The 26129-nt window shown below is 40.5% G+C and overlaps 1 protein-coding gene across 5 annotated transcripts in view; it reads right to left on the bottom strand.

The window, feature by feature from the left end:
- The window catches only part of MCF2L (MCF.2 cell line derived transforming sequence like), a 287755-nt gene that overhangs the window by 246474 nt on the left and 15152 nt on the right, over window positions 1–26129 (bottom strand). For all 5 annotated transcript variants that reach the window (XM_030568841.1, XM_030568849.1, XM_030568864.1 and 2 more), the window contains exon 2: window positions 25668–25875. In XM_030568841.1, coding sequence (XP_030424701.1) covers window positions 25668–25845 — 178 coding nt within the window. In that variant the 5' untranslated portion in view covers window positions 25846–25875. The remainder of the gene's footprint in view (window positions 1–25667; window positions 25876–26129) is intronic.

The following is a 26129-nucleotide window of genomic DNA, read 5'->3' as shown; positions in this document are numbered from 1 at the left end:
GCCAAGCTGTAACCAATGTTTTATCAACATATCTATGAAAGTGTTTCTATAGAGAGGATACTTTTCTCAGTACTGTGCATTATTTTCCAATTACATATGGGAAACAGATTTGTGTCTGTCTTCCTATTAGCAAAACTGACTTCTACTTCATATATCTTTGACTCAGTAATTCACATGAAGCTACATTAAACGTTCTAGTCAAAACATGACTATACAAATACAATTACTCACTCTTCAAACTCTTCTCAAAACATTTTTTATTCATTTTGTTAGCTTCTGCAAGAGATATTTTTAAGTGTCAAGCAAAATACACTGCACTAATTAATTTAGCATATTTTAGTGTTTATAAATTACCCATCTCAAATTTCCAAGCCAAAATAAGTCTGTGCAACAAGCATTATTTTACATGTGAAATCAAACTTACATTACAACCAACACCAAAATGCCATTCTGTCAGAGCACATGTGCGTGCAGTTCACACTGAATGAATCTCAACAAACTACAAATTAGACCAACTTCCTGCCAAAATCTTATTAGGAAACAAACACATTTATAACTCTTCCACCAACTCTCCAATACCAAACTCTGCAAAGCAGCTATAGCTATGTACAAATAGCAACATTAAACTAATATTGCTAAAAAGAAAAAATTAACTTATGTTGTAACACAGAAGCAACTTTTGACTTAGAGGTTAAGTTAAAAATATATTTCTGCAGTCAGTCAGTCAAAAATAAGACACCCTTAACTTTTAGCTTTATAATTACCAACCTGTCTTGTTGCTTTGTCACAAATTCCAAGCATTTAGCTAATCTCTTCCTTTGACCATTCACTTCGTAAGTTTAAAAAAAAAGTACAATACACAGTGTTTGAGCGCCAAATGAAGTAAGAAGCTCCATGCAGGAATGTTAAGCTCCAGAGAACACAAATCTCAAGTTCAGTAAAACTGACAAATTCAGTTTAGTGCGTTCCCAGAAAAACTGGTTTCCACAGAAACCAATGGCTGCAGATGCTTTACCATTCAGTAGGGAAAGACATTTCTGCAGTGTGATCCTTGCTTACTTGCAAAACAGAATTCTGCAACTTTTTTTGCAAACACCATTTACCCTAATGACTGAGGGAAGAGATCTTCATCGTCACTCTGACTTCATTACTCTGGGTAAAAGGCATGCAGTGTTTTTAGGGCCCCTTTATGCCACTCAATCTGGCATTGGAAGGATCCCCTAATAAACGGTGAAGTAGGGGTCCTGAAAGAGGCAGAGCTGCAGCATGCAGCATTCTGCAGATTCCAGGCAGTGCTGCAGACACAGAACAGCACAAAGATGCTGATGTACTTTAGAGTACAGCTACACTGTAACAGAAGACCTGCAGCACCACTGTGGCTGCTGGCCAAGGTCAGCTCATTCGGGCTCATGGGGCTCGCTCATGGCACTATAAAACTGTAATGTAGACGTTCAGACTCAGGCTGGAGCCCAGGCTGTGAGAGCCCACAAGGAGGGGAGGGGTCTCAGATCTTGGGCTCCAGCCTGAACCCAAACATCTACACAGCTATTTTTAGCCAGGCAGCCTGAGCTTCCTCAGTCCAAAACCAACTGGCCCAGGCTCTGAGGCTTCATGCTGCAAGTTTATTATTGCAGCATAAACATACCCTTACATCCCCCAGGCCTGTCAAAATTGTGCCAGGACCTGTCCAGCCATAAAGCGACCTTAGCTCCCCCTCTCCCTGAGCTAAGCTCCCTTAAAGGCACAGCATGGAATCTCATCATGCAAACAGAACATGGCAGGCATCCCTTTCATTGTTGTGAGCACCAAATTCATCACTTCACTTTTACACCTTATAATTAGGAGTAGTATACTTTGATTCTTTTGACATGAATTGTGCCAAGAAAAAGAAAGGCTATGATACAGAATGTCAACTTGGTGATTTGCAGTGTGATGGATGGTATTTTTAGAAAACGTATTCTCTTATTTTAGGTAAAAGTTGATAGAAGTGAATTTTTTGGAGGAATTAAAAGGATAAATGTCTTACCAGAATTAATCAGACCGTATGTTCTATCACAATTCTTCATTCAGAGTCTAAAAGAATTTGTAAATAATATTTACAGACACTGGTGTCTTTTCATTGCTAGCGACAGAAGTGGCTCCTGTGCTCTTGTGGGTTAAGAGAGAAGGTCCTCCCATGGATCAGTAACTGGCTAATGAATAGGAAGCAAAGGGTAGGAATAAAGAGTCAGTTTGCACAATGGAGAGATGTGAACAGTAGGATCCCCCAAGCAAGGCCGGATTTAGGCCAATTCCCCGGAATTGGGCCCCATGCCTTAGGCGCTTTTTTTTAAAAATTATTATTTATTTACTTTATTTTATTTTATTTTTACACACCTCTACCTGCCCCAGGGGCAGGTCTTCAGCAGCATTTCGGCAGGGGAGGAGGGGTCCGCTCCAGGTCTTCGGCAGCATTTTGGCAGCAGCAGGTCCTTCGGTGCCACAGTAGCCCCGGAGCTGACCCCTCGCCACCAAAGCCCCAGACCGCCACCAGGTATTCGAATCAGGCCCTGCAGTTCGTAAAGCTGGCCCTGCCCTCACGGATCTGTGGTAGGACCTGTGCTGTTCAATATTCATTAATGATTTGGAAAATAAAGCAAACAGTGAAGTGGCAAAGATTGCAGATGATACAAAATAATTCAGGATAGTTACATCCGAAGCTGAATGGGAAGAGTTACAAAGTGATATCATAAAACCAGGTGACGAGATGAAAAATGGCAGATGAAATTCAACATAGATAAGTGCAAAGTAATGTGCATTGGAAAAATAATCCCAACTGCACATAAATAACAATGGCTTCTAAATTAGCTGTTACCACTCAGTAAAGATCTTGAAGTACATATGTGGATAGCTCTCTGAAAACTTCAGCTCTATGGGCTGCAGGTATAATCCCCCCCGGCAAGCTAAGCCCCCCCGGCACAGCTGCCAACTTTTCTGTGCCAACTTTTCCGTGCAAACCTTGCAAGGTTTGCACGGAAAAGTTTTTGCTTATTGTTTTATGCCACACGGATTCTGGGGCAGCTGAGGAGGCAGTATGTGCTACTCAGCTTCCTAGATTCATCGGTCATCTCCCTGAACTGTTTTTGCAAAGTTGTGTTGTTTCATAGGTTAGAGTCATCAGTGATGAAACATTTGAATTTCTTTAGGATGCAAGTAAACAAATTTTAAAATATTGGCAAAACTACCACACAGTAAGAAGGCAAAATTTAAAGTTATTTTTTCTCTCCCGCCCACAACCACTCAATCTTAGTGTTGGGGCATTCAACTCATAACTCAATTTCCATAAATATACTTGCAGATGTCAAACAGATCCCCAATCTGCTATGTTTTCATACCTTACTGGGATACATTATGTACACTGTATTTGCTGTTTTACAGTAATGCCTTCTCTCACTCTCTCTCTCCCCTTGTGTTAAATCCAAGTTTCCAGAATATTTCAAAACCTATCACCCTTACACTGCCTCAGTCCTATTGATTCAACAGCAGCACCTACTGGCTGAGCAGAAGTAGGATTCAATTTCTGAAAAAAACTCAGCGCAGATTTTAGGAAGATAGATTTGCTGGGCTATGAGATTTGCATTCAGAGTAACAAAAAGGAATTATGGTTAAGCCCCCAGACCCTTCATATCCAGATAGTAAGAGTGCAATGAATTATCTCCATTGGTCCTTAATATTGTCCTTAAGCAGAACCTGCGAACTTTGCACAAATAGAAAAACTTTAAACAGTCTCCATTTTAGGCAATGAAGAGCTTTACTATTATATTCTTTTTAGCTATTCAGTTCAACTTCCTCATAGCTAGGCTAATTAAATGGGCCATTCTCAGGATTCCCTCCCCACTCAGAACTCTGAGGTACAGATGGGGGGACCCACATGAAAGACTCCCTAAGCTTATTTCTACCAGCTTAGGTTAAAACTTCCCCAAGGCACAAATCCCTTCCTTGTCCTTACACGGGATTGCTGCCACCACCACGTGATTTAGACAAAGATTCTGGAAAAGGATCACTTGGAGTTATTTTCCCAAAATATCCCCAAGCCCCTTCACCCCTTTCCCTGGGGAGGCTTAAGAATAATATACCAACCAACCGCCTTTATTAAAAGTACAGACCAGACTATTTTTAGGACACTAAAATCAATCAGGTTCCCAAAAAGAACTTTATTATAAAGAAAAAAGTAAAAGAAGCACCACTGTAAAATCAAGATGGAAGGTAATTTTACACAGTGACTTAAAGATTTAAAACATAGAGGATTCCCCTCTCAGTTCAACTTCAAAGTTACAAAAACAGGAAGAAACCTTCTTAGCATAGGGAAAATTCACAAGCTAAAACAAAAGAATCTAAAATTTCCTTGCCTTTAATTACAATTTCTGTAATTTTAGACAGATCATTTCAAGGTATCTTTTCAAGAGATGGGTTACCTGCTTGGTCTCTCCCTCTATCCAGAAGGAACAACAAAGAGCACAAATAAAACCTTCCCCCCACCGGACCCCCAGATTTGAAAGTATCTTCTGGTCAGGTGCCAACTAGGTTAATTGAACCTATTAACCCCTTAAAGGTAAAAGGATTCTGTACCTCTGGCCAGGAGGGATTTTACGTTACTGCATACATAAAGGTTGTTACCCTTCCCTTTATATTTATGGCAGTGATACAAAAAGTACAGCCTCAACTACAGGCCATCATATCAAGTACAGGTTCTCAAACATCTCAGAGAGCAAGTCCACTATGTGCAGGTCTATTAAGAACTGCTTAAAGGGGGTAGAAAGTGAACTGACAAACGTGTCACATGCCAAGGCTCAAATATGGGCTATAATGTATGAAAAAAGCCTCAAAATAAGGGACAGAAAATATTTACGTATGAAATTTAAAAGTGGTGGGATGCATTCATTTAGTGTAAATGCTGCTTTCTATAACCTCACTTTCACAATTCTTTATTTCTAAAATACTTTTCAACAATAGAAGAGAAGGTACAGCAAATTGGTATGAAATACAAGGAACGTCATTCAAAATGAGATCACACAAAGGAGGCCGCTTTATCAGCATACCTCTTAACATCCCTTGCAATGCCAGCAGAATGCCTGAGATGAGTGGTTCTTTCCCTGTATGCAAAATGAACAAGCTCTCTTAAAAAAACAAAAAAACAAAAAAAACATTTTTGGAGGCTTGCCCTTTACATTCTTTTCAGAGGCATGCCGGAACCAAGGGGGGGAGAGCAGAGAAGCAAGGGGCCATGGCCCTCCCACTTTTGAAAGTGGATGGGCCTAGCCTGTCCACTTCTTGCCATAGGCCCCGCCCTCTACTCCTCCTCTTCCCTGAGGCCCAACCCCCTGGCCAGACCAGAGGCTGGAGCCTGGCCCAGGTAAGAGTGGTCTGGGGAGCCCAGCCAGCTGTGAGAAGCCACAGACCCTCCACCTACCCAGGGTGGGGCAGCCCATAGTCAGGCTGCATCTCTTTAACTCATGAGATCCCACCCCCAGGCCAGGCCAGAGCCGTGCAGCAGCGTGCAGAGATACAGACTCTCTCTCTCTCTGTGTGCGTGCGTGTGCGCGTGCGCCATAAAGATTGTTTTCCTAGCTATTATATCCTACTAATTCAGCCAGCAGTATTAATTAATGTTTCTTTTTCTGAAATTAATCCAATTTTATTCTTATATTTCATTAGTATTAATTCCTTGGAATTTAGGATGGGTTAAGGCTTATGTTTCCTAATAAGTTGTGCTGAAATGCAAGATGCCTATCAACCTGTAAGATCTGCTATATAGCAAAAAGTATAATCAGTTATGAATATGTCAGCATAAAAGCTGGCAACCTTTGGCACAGAAAAGAATGATCCCTGAACTTTGGGGAACCAAAAGGGAGGAACTATCCACATCACATCACAGGTTTATCTGGCATCTACAACCGGCTGATAACTGCAGGATACACCACAACTTGGAGGGCACCGAGACAGCCTACGCTGGCAGTTTTGGAGTGAGGTAATCCTTATTAGTATATTAGAAAGTAAGTTTCATAATTCACTAACGTACAGGAGAAGGGTACCCACAAGTTTCTTAGGGTATGGAAATAAAATTTGGATATAGTAGGTTGGGCCTGAATTACATAGGTCAGGCTCCTATATAATACCTTGTAAGACGGCTGTTCTAGGCTCTTCTAACTCCTAAAGCTTTGGTTTCTTTGAGTGTTCTCTAGTTCTCCTATACTCTATAGGCTATTCTATCCTCTATCAGCTCAGCTTGTGCAGTATAGTATAACTACTCAACATTCCTAACCAGTGGGGAAGCCAGCACCATCGCATAATCGGGCATGCCAGGAGTAAGGCTGGCCCTTCACCTCCTATTACTGGGTCCTCAAGGAAGGGTGAGTATGTTAGGTTAAAGTACTTCTAACAGAAATGTTACCACCAGCAGTTTTGGAATTTTTACTGTTTTAAAAATTAAGTTTCATTGCATTCCTTGTTTTTATGTTCATTTCAATAAAGGTTTTATCAATTTGGTATTGTCCTCAGTGTATGTGTTCTTGCCAAACACCCTGAGAGTCCTCTCCTGATATAGAGCTCTCCGAGTCATTGAACTCTGTAGACGGAATTGGACAAGAACCTGTAAATCTTCTGGTCAGATGCGATCAGTTGCGAGCCATAACTAACCCAGGGGTTCTCAAACAGGGTTCGCCACTTGTATAGGGAAAGCCCCTGGCGGGCTGGGCCAGTGCGTTTACCTGCCCTGTCAGCAAGTTTGGCCGATCGCTGCTCCAGGCCAATGGAAGCTGCTGGAAGTGGCATGGGCCAAGAGACTTACTGGCTGCCACTTGCAGTGGCTCCCATTGGCCTGGAGCAGCAATCCGCAGCCAGTGGGAGCCACAATTGGTCAGATCTGTGGACGGGACAGGTAAACACACCAGCCTGGCCTGCCAGGAGCTTTCCCTACATAAGCGGTGACCCCTGTTTGAGAAACCCTGAACTAACCCATCAAATTCAGGTCAACAGGTCTGAGCTCCCCCGCGTGACTCCAGCTTCCTGCTTGGCCAGGACCTAGGGGTGGTAGGGAGGGAGACAAGGGATGAAGGGCAGGGGTGGGGCCACAGAGGGGGCAGGGCCTCATGGCCCCCCACTTTTAGGAAGAATCTGTCACCCCGGCCCTTTATAAAGGATGACTAAAGACAAAAACTTTCAAAATGGACTCTAAATTGGCAGTTAGCACTTAAGATAGATCTTGGAGTGATTGGGAACAGTTCTCTAAACACATTCGTTCAATGTGAAGCAGCAGTCAAAAAAGCTAACAATGTTAGGAATCATTAGGAAAGGGATAGATATGATCTTTTCTGTCTTATTGCCACTATATAAATCCATGATACATCCAGACCCAATCTCAAAAGATATATTAGAACTGGAACAGGTACAGAGAAGAGCAACAAAAATTAGGGGTGTACAACAACTTCCATATAAAGAGAGAATAAAAAAGACTGACTTTTCAGCTTGGAAAAGAGATGATTAAGAGGGGATATGACAGAAGTCTATAAAATCATGAATGGTGTGAAGAAAGTGAATCAGGACATGTTATTTATTCTGCTGCATAAAACAAGAGCCAGGCCACCCAATGAAATTAATAGGCAATAGATTTAAAACAAAAAAAAGTGTTTCTTCACACAACCTGTGCAACTCCCTGGCAGGGAGTGTTGTGAAGGCCAAAACTATCATGGAGTTCAAAGAAGAACGGAGATCAATTCACAGAGGTAAAGTCCATCAGTGGGTATTAGCCAGGTCGGGGATGCAACCCCATGCTCTGAGTGTCCCTAGCCTCTGACTGCCAGAAGGACAACAGGATGGATCACTTGATTACTACCTGTTCATTCCCTCTGAAGCACCTGGCATTGATCACCGTCAGAAGACAGGATAGTGGGCTAGATTGGCCATTGGTCTCACTCGGTATGGCTTTTCTTATATTAGATGGGTCAGTCTCCCTCTGGATCCTTCAGATGTAAAAACTGGGATCTGTCAAAGGTGGCCAAACCACCTCCACACACAGCCCAATCATATCAGTTGTTGAGGCACAACTCAGGAAACATCTACCAGCAGAACTGCCCAGCTTTTTAGGGACCAGCACTCCACCTCCCACAGACTTCACTGGCAGCACCAAAGAAGTGCCTTCACCACCCTAGCCTGCCTTCATCACTGACAATCCTCTCTGGATTGCTGGAGTTAGGGATCATCCAGCAACAGTTCAGCATGGACCAATCTTTTATTAGTGCAGGGTCCCAAGAGGAAGCAGAAATGAATCACCGTCTCCCTGGCAATAGCTAGGAACAACTCTACCCTGAGGTGACTCCTGACAGAAAGTCACACACATAAAGAGGGTTGTTACAATGGTTATTTTTCCTTCCAATGCATTTAGTAATTTATGGAAGTACTCCTCAACAGGTGAGCTTCTTCAAAAACATGTCATACACTTTTGACAGGATTAAACGTAATCAGCAAAACAGATGTAATATGAGCAGGATCTCTTCCACATAAGAAATGTATTTCCATGTGCAATTGTTAAACTTATCTGTTTTGAAGAATAACTTGTTCACTGGTTAGCGTAGCTGTCATTTTAAGAACAGTAATTATGAACAATTTAAACTCATTTCAAAGAATCACAATTTTTCTAATGTACCTTATAATCAAATAGGTTCAAACCAATCTGAAACTGATCTGAAAAAAATACAATTCACTAAATGACTGCAGATTAAATATCCTGCTCTTAACCTCTAACAAATAAAACAAAAAACACATTTTCCTCTAGCAAAAAGTTTATTCGACATATGACTATTTTTTAAACTATAAGCAATTCTAAAAAACCTATAGTATATATTTTTAAGAGACAAAGAACTCAATAATAAGCATTTTGTCTGGAGTTTGTCCAACAGGATGAAAAAAAAAGGAACTATCAATCTTCAACTATAAAAATATAGTTTTTCTGCACAACCCTTTCCTATTTTCATAAAAATAGGATTTTATATAATATAGGGAGTTTTTCCTCCCTTTAGGTGGTGAGAGTTTGACTCATGTCACTTAGTGGAATGCTGCACAGGTCCACTCCAGCAAACAGATACAGGATTAGGACCCAAGTTTGTAACCTTAGTATTAGAAATTTTATTTGTAATTTATTTCACTGAGTTTAAAAAATAATTACAAAAAAACCACATTGTTAAGTGCCATGAGCACTTAAGTGCCATGAGCAATAATAAAATTCAAAATCTACACAAAGAAACCATTTTTAATCAATTTTAATAAACTACATCAAAAATCCTAAACTTACCATGTACATGTTTGTCATTATAGATGAGTCACATCTGAGGTATAGAACTTTAAAACTTTATATGTTATCCATTCACAAAAATAAAAATTTAAAACAAGAAAGAATGGGTTCCTCTTACTTCCAAAGTAGACAGTGGGCCAGATTTACAGATATGAAAAATCAATGGGAGTCAGGCACCTAACCTGCCTAAGCACTTTTATCAATCCCACTAGGCACCTTTAGGTGCTTAGATACCTTTGAAAATCTGGCTAAGTGGCTACATGGATTTGGTAAAGCTTCCAGGAATATTCCTATTTCAGCTCTGAACAAGAATCACAAGTTTCAGAATACAAGGTGAATACCTGAGAAACTGATAAGTGAATTAAAGTGAAAGGTTATAACAGAAACTGCACTGCAATCTTAATTACAGTAGCTTTTGCTGCCATGAAAGCTACACCAGTTTACATTAAAAAAAAAAAAAGAAAGACTTTTTTCCTTCCACATTTAAAAATATATATCTTTTATACAGTACATAACAAAAGGACCACCCAATTCTCTAACACGAAGAAACTTAAGGAAAGTTATACCTAAAGTTGTTAAAATTTTCCTTTTTAATGCCTAAACAAATTAGTATAAAACAGAATTTTTTAAAAAATAAACTGGCATTTCTTAACATTTTAGCACATGCGACAGTGGCTGGATTAATAGCTCCCACAGCTCAGAGGTCTCTGGCCACACCCAAGGCAGTGACCTTCCCAATTTGCCTGTAGAAGTGAGACAATTCAGTATTTGTCTTTCTACTGATGCTTCTAACAAGGACTCCAATTGTGCTGATGGTTTTTATGTGATGAGGAAGTAGTTCAAGACAATGAATTCATTTCAAACAGTAATCAGATAACCTTCAATCAATTCTGTCCTAGGCCAACTTTGAAGCAAACCAGAAATGTTTAACTCCCTTTCTGAATCTGTGATGTCAGAGCATTTTAAACTATTGCCTTTAAAATTAGCAGGTAGATATAGTGGGGGACCTTCCCCCTCATTAGCCTCTTTTAGCCCTGGTCTACATTGGGAGGTGGGAGAGGAGAATAGATCTAAGTTACACAACTTTAGCTATGTTACTCACATAGCTGAAGTCAATGTACTTAGATGAAGACACCACAGTAAGTTAAACGCAGTGAGTAGACTGCTGCCACTCCCCCATTGACTATGCTTGCGCCTCTCACGGCGCTGGAGTACAGGAGTCGACGGGAGTGCGCTTGGGAGTTGGATTTAAAAATCGATCCCCGTTAGATCAATCACTACCTGGGTAGTGAAGACATACCCTCATAAGTGCTAATCCACCACTCAGGAAAAAAAAAAAAAAAAGTGACAAGAAATTGTATAGATGACATTTAAGAACATCTGATGCACCAGAAACTTTCATTTTTTTATTAGTTTTATTGCGGCCAGGGCAGTATGTGGAGCCCTGTGGCAGGCAAGAGCCACTCGCTTCTACCTAGGAGCCAGACCTGCTGCTGGCCACTTACAGGGTGCAGCACAGGAAGCCTGCCTTAGCACCCCCACTGCACCGCTGACTGGGAGCCACCCACCGTAAGCCTGCACCCAACCCCATGCCCCAATCCCCTGCCCCACCCCCAAGCCCCCCTCTGCAACCCCAAACTCCTCAGCCCTGGCCTCATCCCAGAGCCTGTACTCCCACCCCAGAGCCTCCCCTGCATCCCAACCCCCTACCCAGAACCCCCTGCCACACCGTGAACCCCTCATTCCCAGCCCCACTCTGCAGCCCTGATCCCCTCACACACCCCAAACCTCTCATCCCCAGTGTCACTGGGTCATGGGCATCAGTTTTCTTCAAGTGGGTCACCAGGGGGAAAAAAAAAAAAGTTTGAAAACCATTGTTTTAAGGTGTGATTTAACCTGCACAGCTTACACATCCAGAGTGAAGTCCTGTCAAAAAAGTTCCACTGACTTCAGTGGAACCAGGATGTCAACCTTTTTTATTATTATTTGAAGCAATGAGACAACAACAGACTAAGCGTATGGTGGGTCTATTTCCATATGATTAAATGCATAGCTCCAATTAGCCAGTAAGCATCTCTCACCCTGAGGACCTAGAGTTTTAAAGAATGTTCCTAAAATTTAAACTATTTTATACTAAAGAGCAGAAAAACATTAGCTGATAAACTTCTGAAAATATTGGCTAATAATAGACATGCTGACAAACTCCTTAAACTATAGGCACTACTGACACTATTACAGAAGTGTTCTATAGTCAGTAAAGGAACAGATTTGTAAAAATCTATAAAGTCTGTCCCTTTACTACTGACTGTAGAATCTTTCTATAATAGTGTCAGTAGTACCTATAATTAAGGACTGTCAGCATATTATGATGAATATAGAAGAGAGCATGCCTGATGCACACACAGAGTCTGTGCAAAAACAAACAGATACTTACTACAAGTGCTGTAATTCAGGACTTTCTTCTTTGTATAATGCCAAGTTCAATGGAGCCCTGATCCTTCAGAGGGGTACCTAGTGTGATATGGCAATTTCCCGCAATATCCTTGAAAAACCTTATTGTATTAATGTCACAGAATACATCCATATTCACACCCTCCATGCTACTGTAATAATCTTTGTACAAAGTGCACCATGTGAGTTATACCATTTGAAAACTCACAACTTGATCAGTAATATCAGGGTAAAATGCATATAGCAACATCAGATGTAATGTTATAAACATAAGCTGAAATCATGACTGAAGCACGTTTTCCACGTAAATCTGGGGAGTGGTTCAACCAGTTTCCCAAAAACAAGACGACAAGCTGACAACCAGCTAAGTGTTAACAAAGCTAACGGGCCATTACCTACAAAGTGGCCATTCTTTGGCAAAGAAGGGGGGCAGGGCAAAGAGAGCTGCATCTTGGCAAAAAACAGCATGGAGTCTCCTCCTTCCAGCAGACTGCCTGTCTCCTGATTCTCAGCAGGAAATGCTTTGCAAAGAGGGACTTTTTTTTTTTATAAGTTTGGTTTTGTTTTTTTAAAGAGAGGTAAACACCCCAAGACAACCCCTTCTCTCTCCCTGCCATCTCATTCTCTGTACCTGAGAAGACAAAAGGAAACAGCCACTGGACTCTGGGGGAAGGGTCCTGACCTGAAGAGTTTGGCTAGTAATGCTACTAGAAGCATGGGTTGAGAAACTGCTTTAATCTAACATAGTTTGTTAAAAGTGAAGCACTAGAGAATGTTTTATCTTTATTTTTCTTGTAACTACTTTTGACCTTTTATGGATTGTTACTTGTACTCAATTTCTCTTTGTAATTAGATAAAACAAGTTTAAATTGAAGTGTCTGGGTAACTCCACTTGGGGGAACAAACTATTGTGTATTATTCACTTACAGGAATAATGGGACTTAGTATATTTGGACCGTCCAGGAGAGGGCTGTGCAGTACAAGATTTAGATTTCTGCGAGGGAAAACCTGGGACTTTGAGTGCATTGGCATCACCTCAGAGCATAACCCAAGTGTGGCTGGCAGGTTGCAGTTGCCCACAAACACGCAGGGCGTAGTTTGCATGCCCAAAGGCTGTTTGTGAGCATCCCAGGTGCAAGGTATTTCAGCAAGGCATTGTAACACACCCAAGGCTGCAAGGCAGGGGTGACACAGCCTCCCACTGGTCTGGATAGCACTCTGGTATGTAACAGTTAAATACACAGTTTATGTATTATTGTGGGCTGCGATTGTATTGTAACCTCTCTAGGGGGTAATGTAACGTCAGGCCAGGAGTTCAAAGGACTACACTGACATTGTGCCTGACAAGAATGGACTTTTGGGATAATAAGAATAAAGTGTATTTCCTGCGGAATAACTAAGTGGAGATATTTCCCTTCTCCAGATATGCAAAAGTAGCCTTTGGAAGCTAAGTGCTGGGATGAGGGGGACTGTCTGCCAGTTACCTGTTCCTGTAGGTTAGAGTTCAAAGGCCCAAGCTATATGAAGAAACCTGCTAATCTGCTCAGTCTGGGTTCTGGTTCTGAATCTGAAAACAGGCATGAACTTGTAACAATGCGAAAAACCCAGCTGTAGATTTGAAGGACTGACACCTACAAGACCCCAAGGTTGGAGCTGGAGTGACCTTTGGGAAGCTTTTTAACATGTGTAGATTCTTTTATTGTTCTCAGTGGTTCTCTCTGTACAGGTCTGTCTCATCTTACACTGGGGTTACGTTCCGCAGTCAACGCATAAAGCAAAAATTGTGTATAGTCAAAATTACATTGAGCGTAATGGCGGGCGGAATCACCTGCACTACGAAAACAGTATTTAAATTGTTCTTTTGTTTTTTTCTTGTTTTTGCTGACCGCGTAAAGCTGAAATCATGCATGTTAAATGCACCTAAGATGCGACAGACCTGTAATGTTTTCACCTTAAGAATAAATGGGCTTGCTTAGAAAGACCTGTGTGGAAACTCAATTGCCTGCAATTATGCTATTCATAACCTCTGGAGAGAAAGCAAAGTGCAGACGCTGACCTATTTAGACAGACTGGCTTGCTAGAAATCACAGCATGAATCAAGACATTATGCAGCCTTAACAACCCAGTCAGGAGGGAGAGAGAGATGCGAGTCTGTGCCCAAGGGAGTGACAGCTAAGGAGACAGAAATCTAGAAGTGGGTACCCTGGGTGGACCATGGAAGATGTATACAGGTGCAGTTGCCTTAAAACTGATAGCTGGGCATGGAGATTTTAAAAAACACAATATTTCTTCCTTTAACTTCCAGTATACCACCAAGTAATGTGAAGTTCATTAGAAGCTGAGTTAGCATCACACACTCTCCACTACAAAAGGTGATATGTGCACCTTCCTAAGGGTGAAATTCACTTTACCTACATTTAAGCCAGATACATGCATAGCTGATCCATCTGCAAAAAACACACACACACACACACACTTTGAGGGACTGAGTGGTATGAACTGTGGAAGATCTTGTAAGAGGCCCTCTTCACCAGGGTGAATTTCACCCTAAATTGATACCAAAAAAGGAACAGGCTAGTTAAGAGGCTATTTTTATTCAGCAAGAATTAAGCAAGTATAGCAAGTTTTTTTTTTAAACTAAGACCTTACCGCCTCTGTGATGGAGATATCCATGCAGGAGAGACCAAACAAACAAAACAAGCTCTCTAGATATGAAAGAGAAAAAATGTGAATAATGTTGAGCCGTGTGACAAAAATTCGTTCAGAAGTGATGATGTATAATTCTTAGATCTCAGTCACAATCAACCAACCAATGGTTTAAAAATGCATTATTAATGTAACGAAACAATATCTCTAGCTGAAGATGATATAAGCTTCTACTATACATCTATTTGGCAGAACAAAGCTTTTACCAGATAAAAGTTTGTGTCAAATTGCACAGTTCAATAGTATTTTTAATCTTGTGAACACAGGGTTTTGTTGGGAACGATATCACTGGCTGATGCACAAAGGACATTTGTAGTCCTACTTTAACAAACAAACAGCTTTTTAAATAGTAATGAGTTTCCAGATTCAATTCTTTATGTCTTTAAGATTTAAAGTGGCTACTTTGCTATCAGACTTCACTGCAAACAACGTATCAGTACAAAACCACTCTTAGTGGCAGAGTTTAGAATTCGTCATTGTGTCATGAGATCTCCTTTCAATAAAAGTGTTGCCACCTTCCTCAAGATAAATAGTGATAAATAAGAATGCTTCCAATCCAACTTGAAAAGAGCTTTCATGGACATATCGAAAGACAATCTAGTCCACTAATAGTTAGCCAACTGGCACTTCTCTTCACCGTCTTCATGAGAATACCTTAGTAAAGAAAAAACTTGCATCCTGTTAAGGAAATAGGATATTCTTTCCTTTAAACTTAATTTTTTATGAACTATTCAGGACATAAATCATAACTATTTGCTATATGTGTAATATAAGTTAAAAACTGCATCTCATGCCCAAAGGATCCTAAAATACTCAAATGCGACCTGCTAGTTGTCATTTCACTAGTCTGCAAACCTGCTAAAATTCAAGAAAAACCCACTATTACCCAGCTTCACAGTAAAGACTTAACAGACGACAAGAATGAATTTCATATTACTAGGACTTATATAATTTACTATAAATATATCACACCACTATATGTAACATTTCATAGTATTCTAGAAAACCACCAACTCCACTTGCACATTGTGTGTATGATGAATGTGTATGTATATATTATATTTAGATCTTGCACGCGCACACGCCACACACAAAGCACAGCTTATATGGTACCCAATTAATACAGAATTAAAAGATAATATAAGTAATGTCAATCAGCATGTGTTTATGGAAAATAGGTCTTGCCAAAGTAACTTCTTTAATACCTTTATCAACCAAACTTAATGTAATAGTTTTGATGCAACAGACTTCTGTAACGCATTTCACTTGGTACTGCAAGACATCCTGATTAATAAACGAGGATACAAAATCAATATGGCTCACATTAAATGGATTAAAACGAACAAAATTATAATTACATTGAGATAATTTAACAGTGAATCACGGTTGAGCAGCGGTGTTTCTAGTGGGATTTATCAGGGGTCAGTTCTTGCCCCTGCCACTGTTTAGCAATTGTATCAATGACTTGGTGGGGAAGGAGGAAATCATTACTACTAAAAGTTTGCAGATGACACAAAGATTGGGACACTAGTAAATAACAAAGAGGATAGGATAGTGATCTGAATCACTTTGTATGCTTGCGCCCAGCTTACCATGCATTTCAATACAGGCAGTCCTCAGACTTCCAACACAATTGGTTCATGAAAATTGCGTCTTAAGTCGAAACATTGTAACTTGGAACTGCAATCCACTCCACTGCAGGACCGAGCATCGTAAAGTCTAAACCAATTGTCATAAGTCAAATCAAGGTGTCAATTCAGAAGCGTCACAGGTCGAATGTCGTAAAGGCAAGGACTGCCTGTCATACAGAAAGTCAAATTTAGGACCAAAAAATTTAGGCCATGCTTACAGCATAGGAGACTCTATCCTGAGAAGCAGTGACACTGAAAAAGATTTTGGGTTCATGGTAGATTATCAGCTGAAAATGAGCTCTGAATGCAACACTGTGGCCAAAAGAGCTAATGTGATCCTTGGATGCATAAACAGGGAAATATGGAGTAGAAAGAGATGTTATTGTCACGGGGTTGGTCCTGAGTTAGCAACAAACCACTGCTGCATTCCCAGTCAGGTGCAAAAAAACGAGTTGTTTATTCAGGTGCCTCCCCCTTCAGGCAGGGCAACACCTGCAGCACTCAGTCAGCAACACAAGACAAGTTGCTGGTAGCAAATTCAAAACAGTAGCCCCACATCAAGCCTACCTTTCCTCATGGATGCTCTGGCAGGTAGCAGTCTGCAGTTAGTTCCTGACTCCTGGCAGGCTCCTCTTACAGAGTGAGAGGTGGAAGTCTACTCTTCCTCCCAGCCAGTCCTCAACTGAGCTGGGCTCCCCGCTTAAACTCCTCCATCCAAGCCTGACACCTACTGCAGGTGTAGCAAGACAGGGCTTAATGAGTCCATAGCAGTTCAATTATCTTTTCCCAGCCTGTGTGGGGTTTATGCTCCCCATTTCAGTTCTATTTGCCTCTTTTTCACCCCCAGTGGTGCAACCTCTAGTGGGAAATGGTGTGCAGTTCTGATACCCAAGAAGTATAGTTATAATCTGAAGAGGATTCAGAGAAGAGCCACGAGAATGATTAAAGGATTGGAAAACATGCCTTATAGCAACTGTGCTCCTGGAGCCTATCCATTTAGATTATCAAAGAGAAGGTTCAGGGATGAGTGGATTACAGTCTAGAAACACCTACACAGGCAACTGAAATTTGATAGTCTAAACACAGAAAGGTGTAACAAGATCCAATGGCTTACTCCTGGGGGAATTCTGCATCAATGCATGCACGCAGAATTCATGTCCACCACAGATTTGCTTCCCCCCAGAACAAACAAACAAACAAAAAAAAAGACTGACAGGAAAACAAAGGGAAACTGCAAACAAGGCCATGCACCTCTCCCCAGCACCACAGGAGCATTCTTGCAGACAGCCAGAGCAGCTGGCAAACAGGTAAATTACTACCAGGTGGCGGGGGGCAGGGCTGGGGATGCCCCAGCATGCTGGGTCAGACCCAACTTCCATGCATCCATATCCAGAGCTCCCCCCATTCCCTGAGCCTCACAACCCTGCACCTGGCTCTCCCCAGCTTTACCTCATGGCTCCTACCCTGCACCGGGCTCAGCTGCTAGTCCCTATGCCCTGTGTTATGTCAGTGGCCAGATTAGTCAATCACCATTGCCCAAAATCTACAAACTTGTTCACTTACCAGATTCAGTTATCCACAGTAGGTCTTCTAGTCTTTAATGCAAATTCGCAAACTTTTCAATGTACATACATACAGTCTCACCAATGAAATTCAACCACTCCTAGGAGAAGGACTGATCAGTGGCATACAGATGGAGTGGAGTGGGGGAGAACAGAGATATTTTCACCCATCTCTAGTCTTAAAATTTATATATATAAATAAAAGTGGGATATTTTCCATCTACAGTACCTAGGTTTATAAGCGCTTATCTGCACAGCTCCACCCACACAAACCTGTTTTGTTATATAAAAGATATGCCAACATTTTTAAACGAGTGTGAAAGGCCAAATTAAAGCCCGATACATTGGTACTTGTAGTTTTCTATTCATCAGCGTAAATACAATCCTTTTGCTGCTATGCCATATCACACAGTGATTTCTAATATAAAACCAAGCATCAAATGTCAATAGTTTTGAGACATATATGCAAATTTTACAGTTTTCTATATATGAGGAACTTGGTCATCCATTCTGGTTACTGTTTTTAATCAATATTTTCTCTATAAACATGCCAGTTGTATTTGTTGCAATAAGCCCTTTGAAAAAACTTTCTTCAGATTATCCCCTGCAGTCTTCCAAATAAAACCAAGGTTAATTCCAATCAAATATCGAGTATGGTAAAGCTTCTTGAGGAATAGCACCTGTTTCACAAAAGAGTTTCTTGGGAGACCTTCTCCAGTAAAGTGCAAGAATAAATAAAGGATTAGCTAGACTGGCTAATTTATCTTCCCTGCACACTCAGCATTCCAATTCTATATATAGATATAGATATTTTTTTTAAGTGGTGGGGGAAATTTGTTACATTTAGGACATTCAAAAATAGAATGGATTTAATCCAAATGCATTACTTCCCATCCCTTTTTGAGAGAGCAGTCAATTCTAGATAATTGAAGGTAAAACAGTTATAGATCACTATTTAGTAAGCAACAAACATTACCACATCTCACATTTATCCTGATTTTGCTGCTGCTGGTGAATGATTTGAGTGCGATGCATAAGTGGATTTAGCAGAATTTATAAATGTTTAGTAGAACTTGTATCTTTTTTTTGGTTTTTTTGGCTTGTACTTCCATTAGGCTGTCATTAAGATGAGTACATACCAGTGGCTTGGTAATACAACATTAGCTGAAAATCTGTTTCAGATTTATTAAATTACACCCGCTAGAACATCTCAAAGCAAGCAATCTCAGCAATCTAAGGCTGAAAAACTCTTGGTTGCTGTACACAGAAAACTATGCAATTTAACATTTTTAGTGGAGGCCAAGAAACATTCTTCAAAAGAGTTTATGAATGTAACAGCTGAGCATTTCAAGAGTCTGAATTACAGCTTTACAACAATGGTTAAATTGTTTAATTACTCTTGTAACAAGATTTTGCGCTTCTATAGGAATTGCTGATACACACGTACATTCAGCTGCTTTCAGTTCTCTTGTAATTTTTCCACATAAAAACTAACAGAAAAGAAACCCATTTTATTCAGTTTTACATTTTAAAAGTATTTTCTATTCGGTAAGTATATCTTATTGCATAATTTTGCACCAAAGAGATTTCTCAAGCTTTATTTTCTGTTCCAGATCTCTGCTTGTTTCGATTCTTTAAGCCCCCAAGCTGAGCTGTTCTTAGGTCTTAACTTTGGTAAAAGCTTTGTCTGTAGCACCCTCATTTGGATGCTGCTTGCCACAGCATTCCTCCTTGCTGTGTTCACGATGGTTATCACCAGTATGCCATAGTAGCACATTTACCTTTCAGCAAGTTATAGAACCACCTTGACCTCACTAAGCCATAGGAGGAGAGTGGAACAAAAAAAAAACAGTAGGAAAACCAGGCTCCAGAAAGCCTGCAGGCACAGAAGCGAGTTGGGTCAGCCCACTGGTCAAAAGACACCATTGCTACATGAGCATACTCTGGAACACAATTTGCAGGAGGTGGCAGCAGTTGACACTCGCCTGCAAGCACAGCACTCAGGAGCTTGACTCAGGCCGAGCTGCAGTGGGAGGAGGCAGTGCCATTTTAAAAAGACATTGTGCCCTAAGGGAAAGGAGGCAGGTTGACTAGCATCGGTTGAAAGCTTTTGAAATTCTTCCATAAAAGAACAGGGACAAATAATCATCAATTTTCCCCCAAAAACCAGCTCCACAGGCAACCAAGGAAAGAGGGAGTATTACAGATGCTACTTCAAAGTAATTGTACGCACAACTTGGCTGTGTGACATGACACTTCCATCCTTGTTAAACTTGCCCTCTATTCTTTCCATCGTTTGTTTCCCCATGTCACATCTTAATCTAGACTCTAAACCCTTTGAGGCGGAAATTGTCCCTTGCTCTACATTTGTGCAGTGCCTAGCACAATGTGGCCCCAATCCTGACTGGGTCTCCAGGGAGGTATTCCAATATAAATAATGCCTAATACAATAAGGAGGTTGACTTTTGAAAGAGAGGCAGAAGGTTAAACACACCACTAACCTCAAACGGTTAAACAAATAAAGGCAGTGAAAATGCTCTCTAATGCAATCTATTACAGATTATTAGGCTGCATGAGAGATTGTTATGAGAACCAAAAAACGGCCACAGAAAAAAGAAAGTCCATCACAAGTTCTGTAATTTATTCCCCACAGCAATATTTTATAGCACTATTCCCCCACTCCCCAACCAAAGACAGTGTTCAGTTTCGATGGGCTATGCTCACACTGGTTTTCTTAAAAGCAGAGCTCACAAAGGGATGAGGTTAATTTGTCTAGAGTAAATCATTTGAACAAGCATTGAAACTGCTAATCCATCATCCACCTCCTACACAACCCACTATATAAAAATGGTTAGTTTTAAATATGTAAATTATGCAATGTAATTCTTTCTAGAACTGATTTTAAGCAATCCCTTGACAACAGTCATAGAACTATCAATGAGGCTAATTTATTAAAATCAAAACTCACTAAACATGGCCACAAACACAAATGATTCAATTTCTTTTAGTCTGATTAGTGTTGCCAGCAACATTGTTAGTTATGATGGAGAAGGAGCTTTCATGCTGAGCTCTTAGTTTTATAATCTTATAACTTCCGCCCTCCCAAAAAAAAAAAAAATCACGTTAACGGCTGTGCCTGCCATCTAGTTTCAAGAAAATACATTCCTATAACTTTTGACTTTTTAGAATGAAAACAATTTTTGTTGCAACTATGAATTTTAAGGTGCTTTTTTTGCACTGTGATTAATAGTTTGGAACATATGTGCCAAACTTGGGATGGCTATAGTCCTCAGTGAAGAATCTGCTATGTACTGAACTGACCATACTGATGAAGAAGGGCCTAGTCCTGCTGTCACTGAAGTCTAAGAATTTTGTATTAAACTTCACTGAGAGCAACACTGGAACCAAAGTTAACAATTGAAATTACCATAGTCTTGAATGCACAGTACACTGTTTTCCTTACTGGCTTAAGTACGTCAAGCAGAGATAGCCAGATAAAGGTATATGCAATTGTGGATATCCACAGTGTCCAAAGGATCATCATGAAGCCTCATTTAAGAACCAAAAACAGACTCATCAGGCTTGAAGCCACTGAAGTGTTTCAATTTAGGAAATTAACAAGATATTTAAAGCAAAAGTATTCTGTGCAAACCCAGCATAAAATTCTTGCTTAAAATTACTAGAAATTGAAGTTTAAACATTTTAAATTAATAGCAATTTATAAAAAACATCTAGACTAGTAAAAGTAACAAATATAAAAAACAGCAGGCAAAGAAAAAGTTTAATTGACTTTTTCTCTTTTCCTCCCCTAGCCCGATCACCCCATACTTAATGTTTTTTACAATCTCTTAGGCCTTACAGCTGTCAAAGTTAGAATCAGGACTCAGAGTTTGTCAGACCACTCTGTTTATTAGCGCAGCGCTCCGCCAATAACATTCAGAATATGTGAGTGGCCAAATCACCTCCCAGTATTTTCTATTACATGGACTAAATAAGAAGTGACACTGGCGATTAATAATCTTCGTGTCAAAAGGGGGATTTGTAGGAGTAGGATTTTATAATGTCCCATAAGAATTAAAGTATAAAGACTCCTAAGGTTACAAGCAGTGGTTGAAATAATGGCAAATGAAACCGGAGAAAGTTTAAAAACCCTGGCCAAAGAAACAGGGGTGATCAGACAGGTTGCCCTCCAAAACCGTCAAGCATTAGACATAGTGCTGGCGGCCAAAGGAGGGACCTGTGCTCTCATTGGAAAAGAATGTTGTGTGTTTACGCCTGACAAAAATAAAAATAAAAATAAAAATAAAAAAATAAAAAATAAAAAAAAGTGGAAAACTGGACCATTCATATTATACATACAAATGGGGACATGTTAAGAATTGCCACTACAGAAAAACATAGCTTACCATTGGTATAACATTTTCTGGATAGTTTCCCACAACTACTGGCATACTAATGTTACTACCTCTAATTGTGTTTTTGGTTTTAAATTGTATGTGTGTAATTGAAATGTTTAAAATGTGCTGGTGGATAAAACAAATGTGTGCAAAGCTAAAGCCACAGGCCCAAATCACCTCCCAGTATTTTCTCTTACATGGACTAAATAAGAAGTGACACTGGCGATTAATAATCTTAGTGTCAAAAGGGGGATATGTAGGAGTAAGATTTTATAATGTCCCATAAGAATTAAAGTATAATTTGATTTCATCCTGCTAACCACTTTTTTAAATAGCAGAAATAAATGACCCCCTGGGACTATAAGATTCTGTTTTCCCATATGCATTACAAATTGGGCCCCCTCTAACTCTTTGTTTTAAGATTTAGGTAGTAAGAGACAGGATTCTCTATTGTGTCTATGTTAAGTAAATTAGAGAAACATTGAAGGCCTGGGTCTCAATGTAAATTGTCTTAGTTATCAATTGTAAAACTTAGCAAGGTTTAATTTGCAATGCTTTTTTGTTCGATATGAAATACTACTGTTTGTATTCTCAATCTATTTGTGTGAATGAGGAATGTATGCATCAGGAAAAGATAAGGTGTGAAGGCCATTGTTATAGCGTCAAGGGACAGCTGTTAAACTGTCTGGCATCTCAGAGTGGATACATGCTTCGCAGTGTAAGAATGCACCGCCCCCAGTGAACCAACCACCACTTCAGGACCACGCGCAGAGTCAATTTTTTGACTCCAGAAGAAGACAGAGGAACAGCCTGCAATACCTTACAATCTACGCTCTCGTAAGGGTTGCCAGAAGCAGATGACTACATAAAGCAAGGCCCAAGAAGAAGCAGTAGTGAGCCTAGCGCCTGCTGCCTGGTGGACATAAAACTGTAACTGCAGTTCCCTCAGTTGAGGTTGTCAGAACCAGAAGGGCCCTGCCTCCAACATGTGCCTCTGGTGGTGCCTGTTCTTCGGCTGCTGGTGTCTTAAGGTCTGGGGAGTCCACAATGACAATTCTTTTATCCAGCAGCAAGTGTGGATAGCTCAGACCCTTATTATTTCTAAATGCTGGGTCTGCAGCCACATCCCAGCCCACTCTCAAACTGGTGTTCCTGTCCTGGCTATCCCACTCAATTCCCCAGACCTCACTGGAGGACCTTGTCCATTTAACACAATATGGAACATTAATGACACCTGGGAAGAGGCTATTGGCAGTTCCTTTATCCCACTTGGGGGAGTAATAAACCACGCAAAAAGACTCCTAAGGTTACAAGCAGTGGTTGAAATAATGGCAAATGAAACCGGAGAAAGTTTAAAAACCCTGGCCAAAGAAACAGGGGTGATCAGACAGGTTGCCCTCCAAAACCGTCAAGCATTAGACATAGTGCTGGCGGACAAAGGAGGGACCTGTGCTCTCATTGGAAAAGAATGTTGTGTGTTTATACCTGACAATACCAATGAGGTAATAGATCACGCTAGCCACTTAGAACAAATCGCATATCTTCCCCATGAAGAATCGAGTTCTTTAGGGAAGTGGCTAAGTAACCTGTTCAATTTCTCTGGCATAGGAAACTAGTTGTTTCAGGGAGCCCTAACTATCCTGTTTGGAATCTTAGTGATTTTTGTATGCTTTCAGTTAATCTCCTGTTGCATCCAAAATGGTGTAAGACATGCCACACAGATAGTTGCCTCAAACCAGAGTGCTAATATGATGATTTTAAATATCACTGATGAAGAAATAAAGAACTATTGATTTGTGGAACCAGTAAAATTTTGGTCATGGCGTGAGCTTGACCAAAAGGAGGGATTGTGAAAGTAGAATGAATTAAACTGTAAAAATAAGAATGGATTAAAGAAATGTTGTATGTACCTTTAAGCAGAAATAAGAAATATTGAAATACAGGTGCCAGGAAAAGAAACATTAGGCATAAACAAGGGTGCTAATGGCGAAACATTAACAGAAGATCGGTAATAGTTAGTAAGGAAATAAGATATGCATGCCTAGCCCAGGTAAATTTACCAGATTCTGCTTCCTTTGTTATCTTGTTAAGTGCTCGCCCTTTTATCTGTATAAATAAGATAGTTTGTGTCTTGAATGGTGCTCACATTATCTGGGTGTTATTGGCGGAGCGCTGCGCTAATAAAACAGAGTGGTCTGACAAATTGTGAGTCCTGATTCTAACTTTGACACAGCCAAGCACGTAAACTAGGTTTCTCAGTAAAATAGTAGGCTCTTCTTTAAGAAAAAAAATGTTGCTTTTAAAGTTAATTTTAACGCTTATTAATATCTCAGACACTTCAGAACAAGGTACAAGAAACTAATTATAAATAACTTGTCAGAGGAAGTCTTTTCTTAATCTCACTCTGTTAGAGGTTGATATTAGCTACAACATTCTCTACAGAGTGGACACATACTGTAATTGAAGTGGGATGAGGGATGCAGGGACTCTACCTGGTGAACAGTCAATATCACTTCAGTCTCTCACTTGCCTTGAGCCGCATATAATTCAATTATGTGCGGACAAGACATACAAGGCAAACAAAAATAAAAACAGCTAAGTGGTCTTGAACTAGTCAATGGCCTCTGAGTCAGCAGTGTTCAGCCTGGGAAGACCTCCAGGAAGCCCAACACAAAGAACCACCATACAACATGCATGTAACATCTTCCACAGCACCACAGGTGCACAGGGGGATGTTCTGGATGCCCCGGACATGGTGGTTGATCTTGGCACAGTGAACTACACCAGTCTGAACCTGTTAAGCTGGCTCCAGAGGTGGCGTGGGAGCCCAATACCAAGTAGCCATTCATGCAGCCTGGTGGTGATGTGGGAGTTCCTGGTGTGGTAGAGGCTCTCTCCTGTTCTGTCCATCGCTGAGAACCGATGATGTTATTAGTTGGATGGAAAGTGGGCAGCACTGCCTAGATAGGATTTCTGCTATGCAGTCAGTAGTGGGGTATATCCCTGAACAGTGGCACACGTGGCATTTGCAGTGCTTTGGTGATCCATTTGTTGGCTGCATTCTAACACTGGATGTTAAGTGGAGGAATACTGGCAAGTGCCTGGGATATTTCTCATGGTATGATTAAGATGAGTGTCTACTACTCGAGTGAGGGCAGAGTTTAACCATCATCATACACTGGGGTACAATGCACCTACGTTCTCGGCATGTTCCCTGTGATTACAGGGAATCAAAGCCACCACCAGTTAACCAAATGGACTGGATCCTGCTTACTGTGGACCTAGACAAGAAAATGCTGTGAGCAGTTGCTGAGAGGAAGAGCTTTCAAACCGACTGCTTGGAGAACAAAGTGGAAGCTCATAGGACAGTCAAGCTGAACCCCAGGCTAGATATTTTTTCTCAGTCTATTTTCCAGAATTAACTTTTTTTTTTTATTAAAAAATTCTAACCCTCGAGGAAGAATCCTTGCTGAATGCGACCAATTTTTTAAGCTATGCCATCCTACCAGCCAACACTTGGATAGTATGTTATGAAGGCTTTCAATAGCTTGGCACCAGCAAGGAACATTTGCAACATTTGGTAGATTTTTCTCACCTGCGTGCATGGCTGGCACTAGCTGCTTCTCTCGCACAAGCTGGATGATGTCCGATACCACAATTTGTGGCTCAATATCTTCTTCTTTCCCCTCATTCGACTGGCTGTCTGTTACGAAACAATTGCAGCTGCCAGTTTCCTTACATAGGATCACCCTCCAGTGCCAATAGGCAGACATTAAAATGCCTTATGTTGACTTCTGCCAAAACTGAGACAAATTAAAACATTTAGCATTATTCAAGGTAAGTTTAAAAACAGTGATAGTTACACACATTACCAGCACCTTTGATTTTTGGAAAAGAACAAAGCTACTTTATACTTAAGAGGACAGGTGCATATCCAGGATATCAGATGAGTGAAACTAGCTTTCATCCAAAAGTAACATCAGGTTTCCTTGTATGAAAAGGCCCTTCACTGAGCCTTGAACCAGAGGCCTTGAGACAGATTAAGTCAATTTAACTA

The sequence above is a fragment of the Gopherus evgoodei genome, chromosome 1 (assembly GCF_007399415.2).
Source record: "Gopherus evgoodei ecotype Sinaloan lineage chromosome 1, rGopEvg1_v1.p, whole genome shotgun sequence".
Classification (NCBI taxonomy): domain Eukaryota; kingdom Metazoa; phylum Chordata; order Testudines; family Testudinidae; genus Gopherus; species Gopherus evgoodei.
The sequence above is the reverse complement of the archived record's forward strand: the minus strand, read 5'-3'. Positions and strand labels throughout refer to the sequence as shown.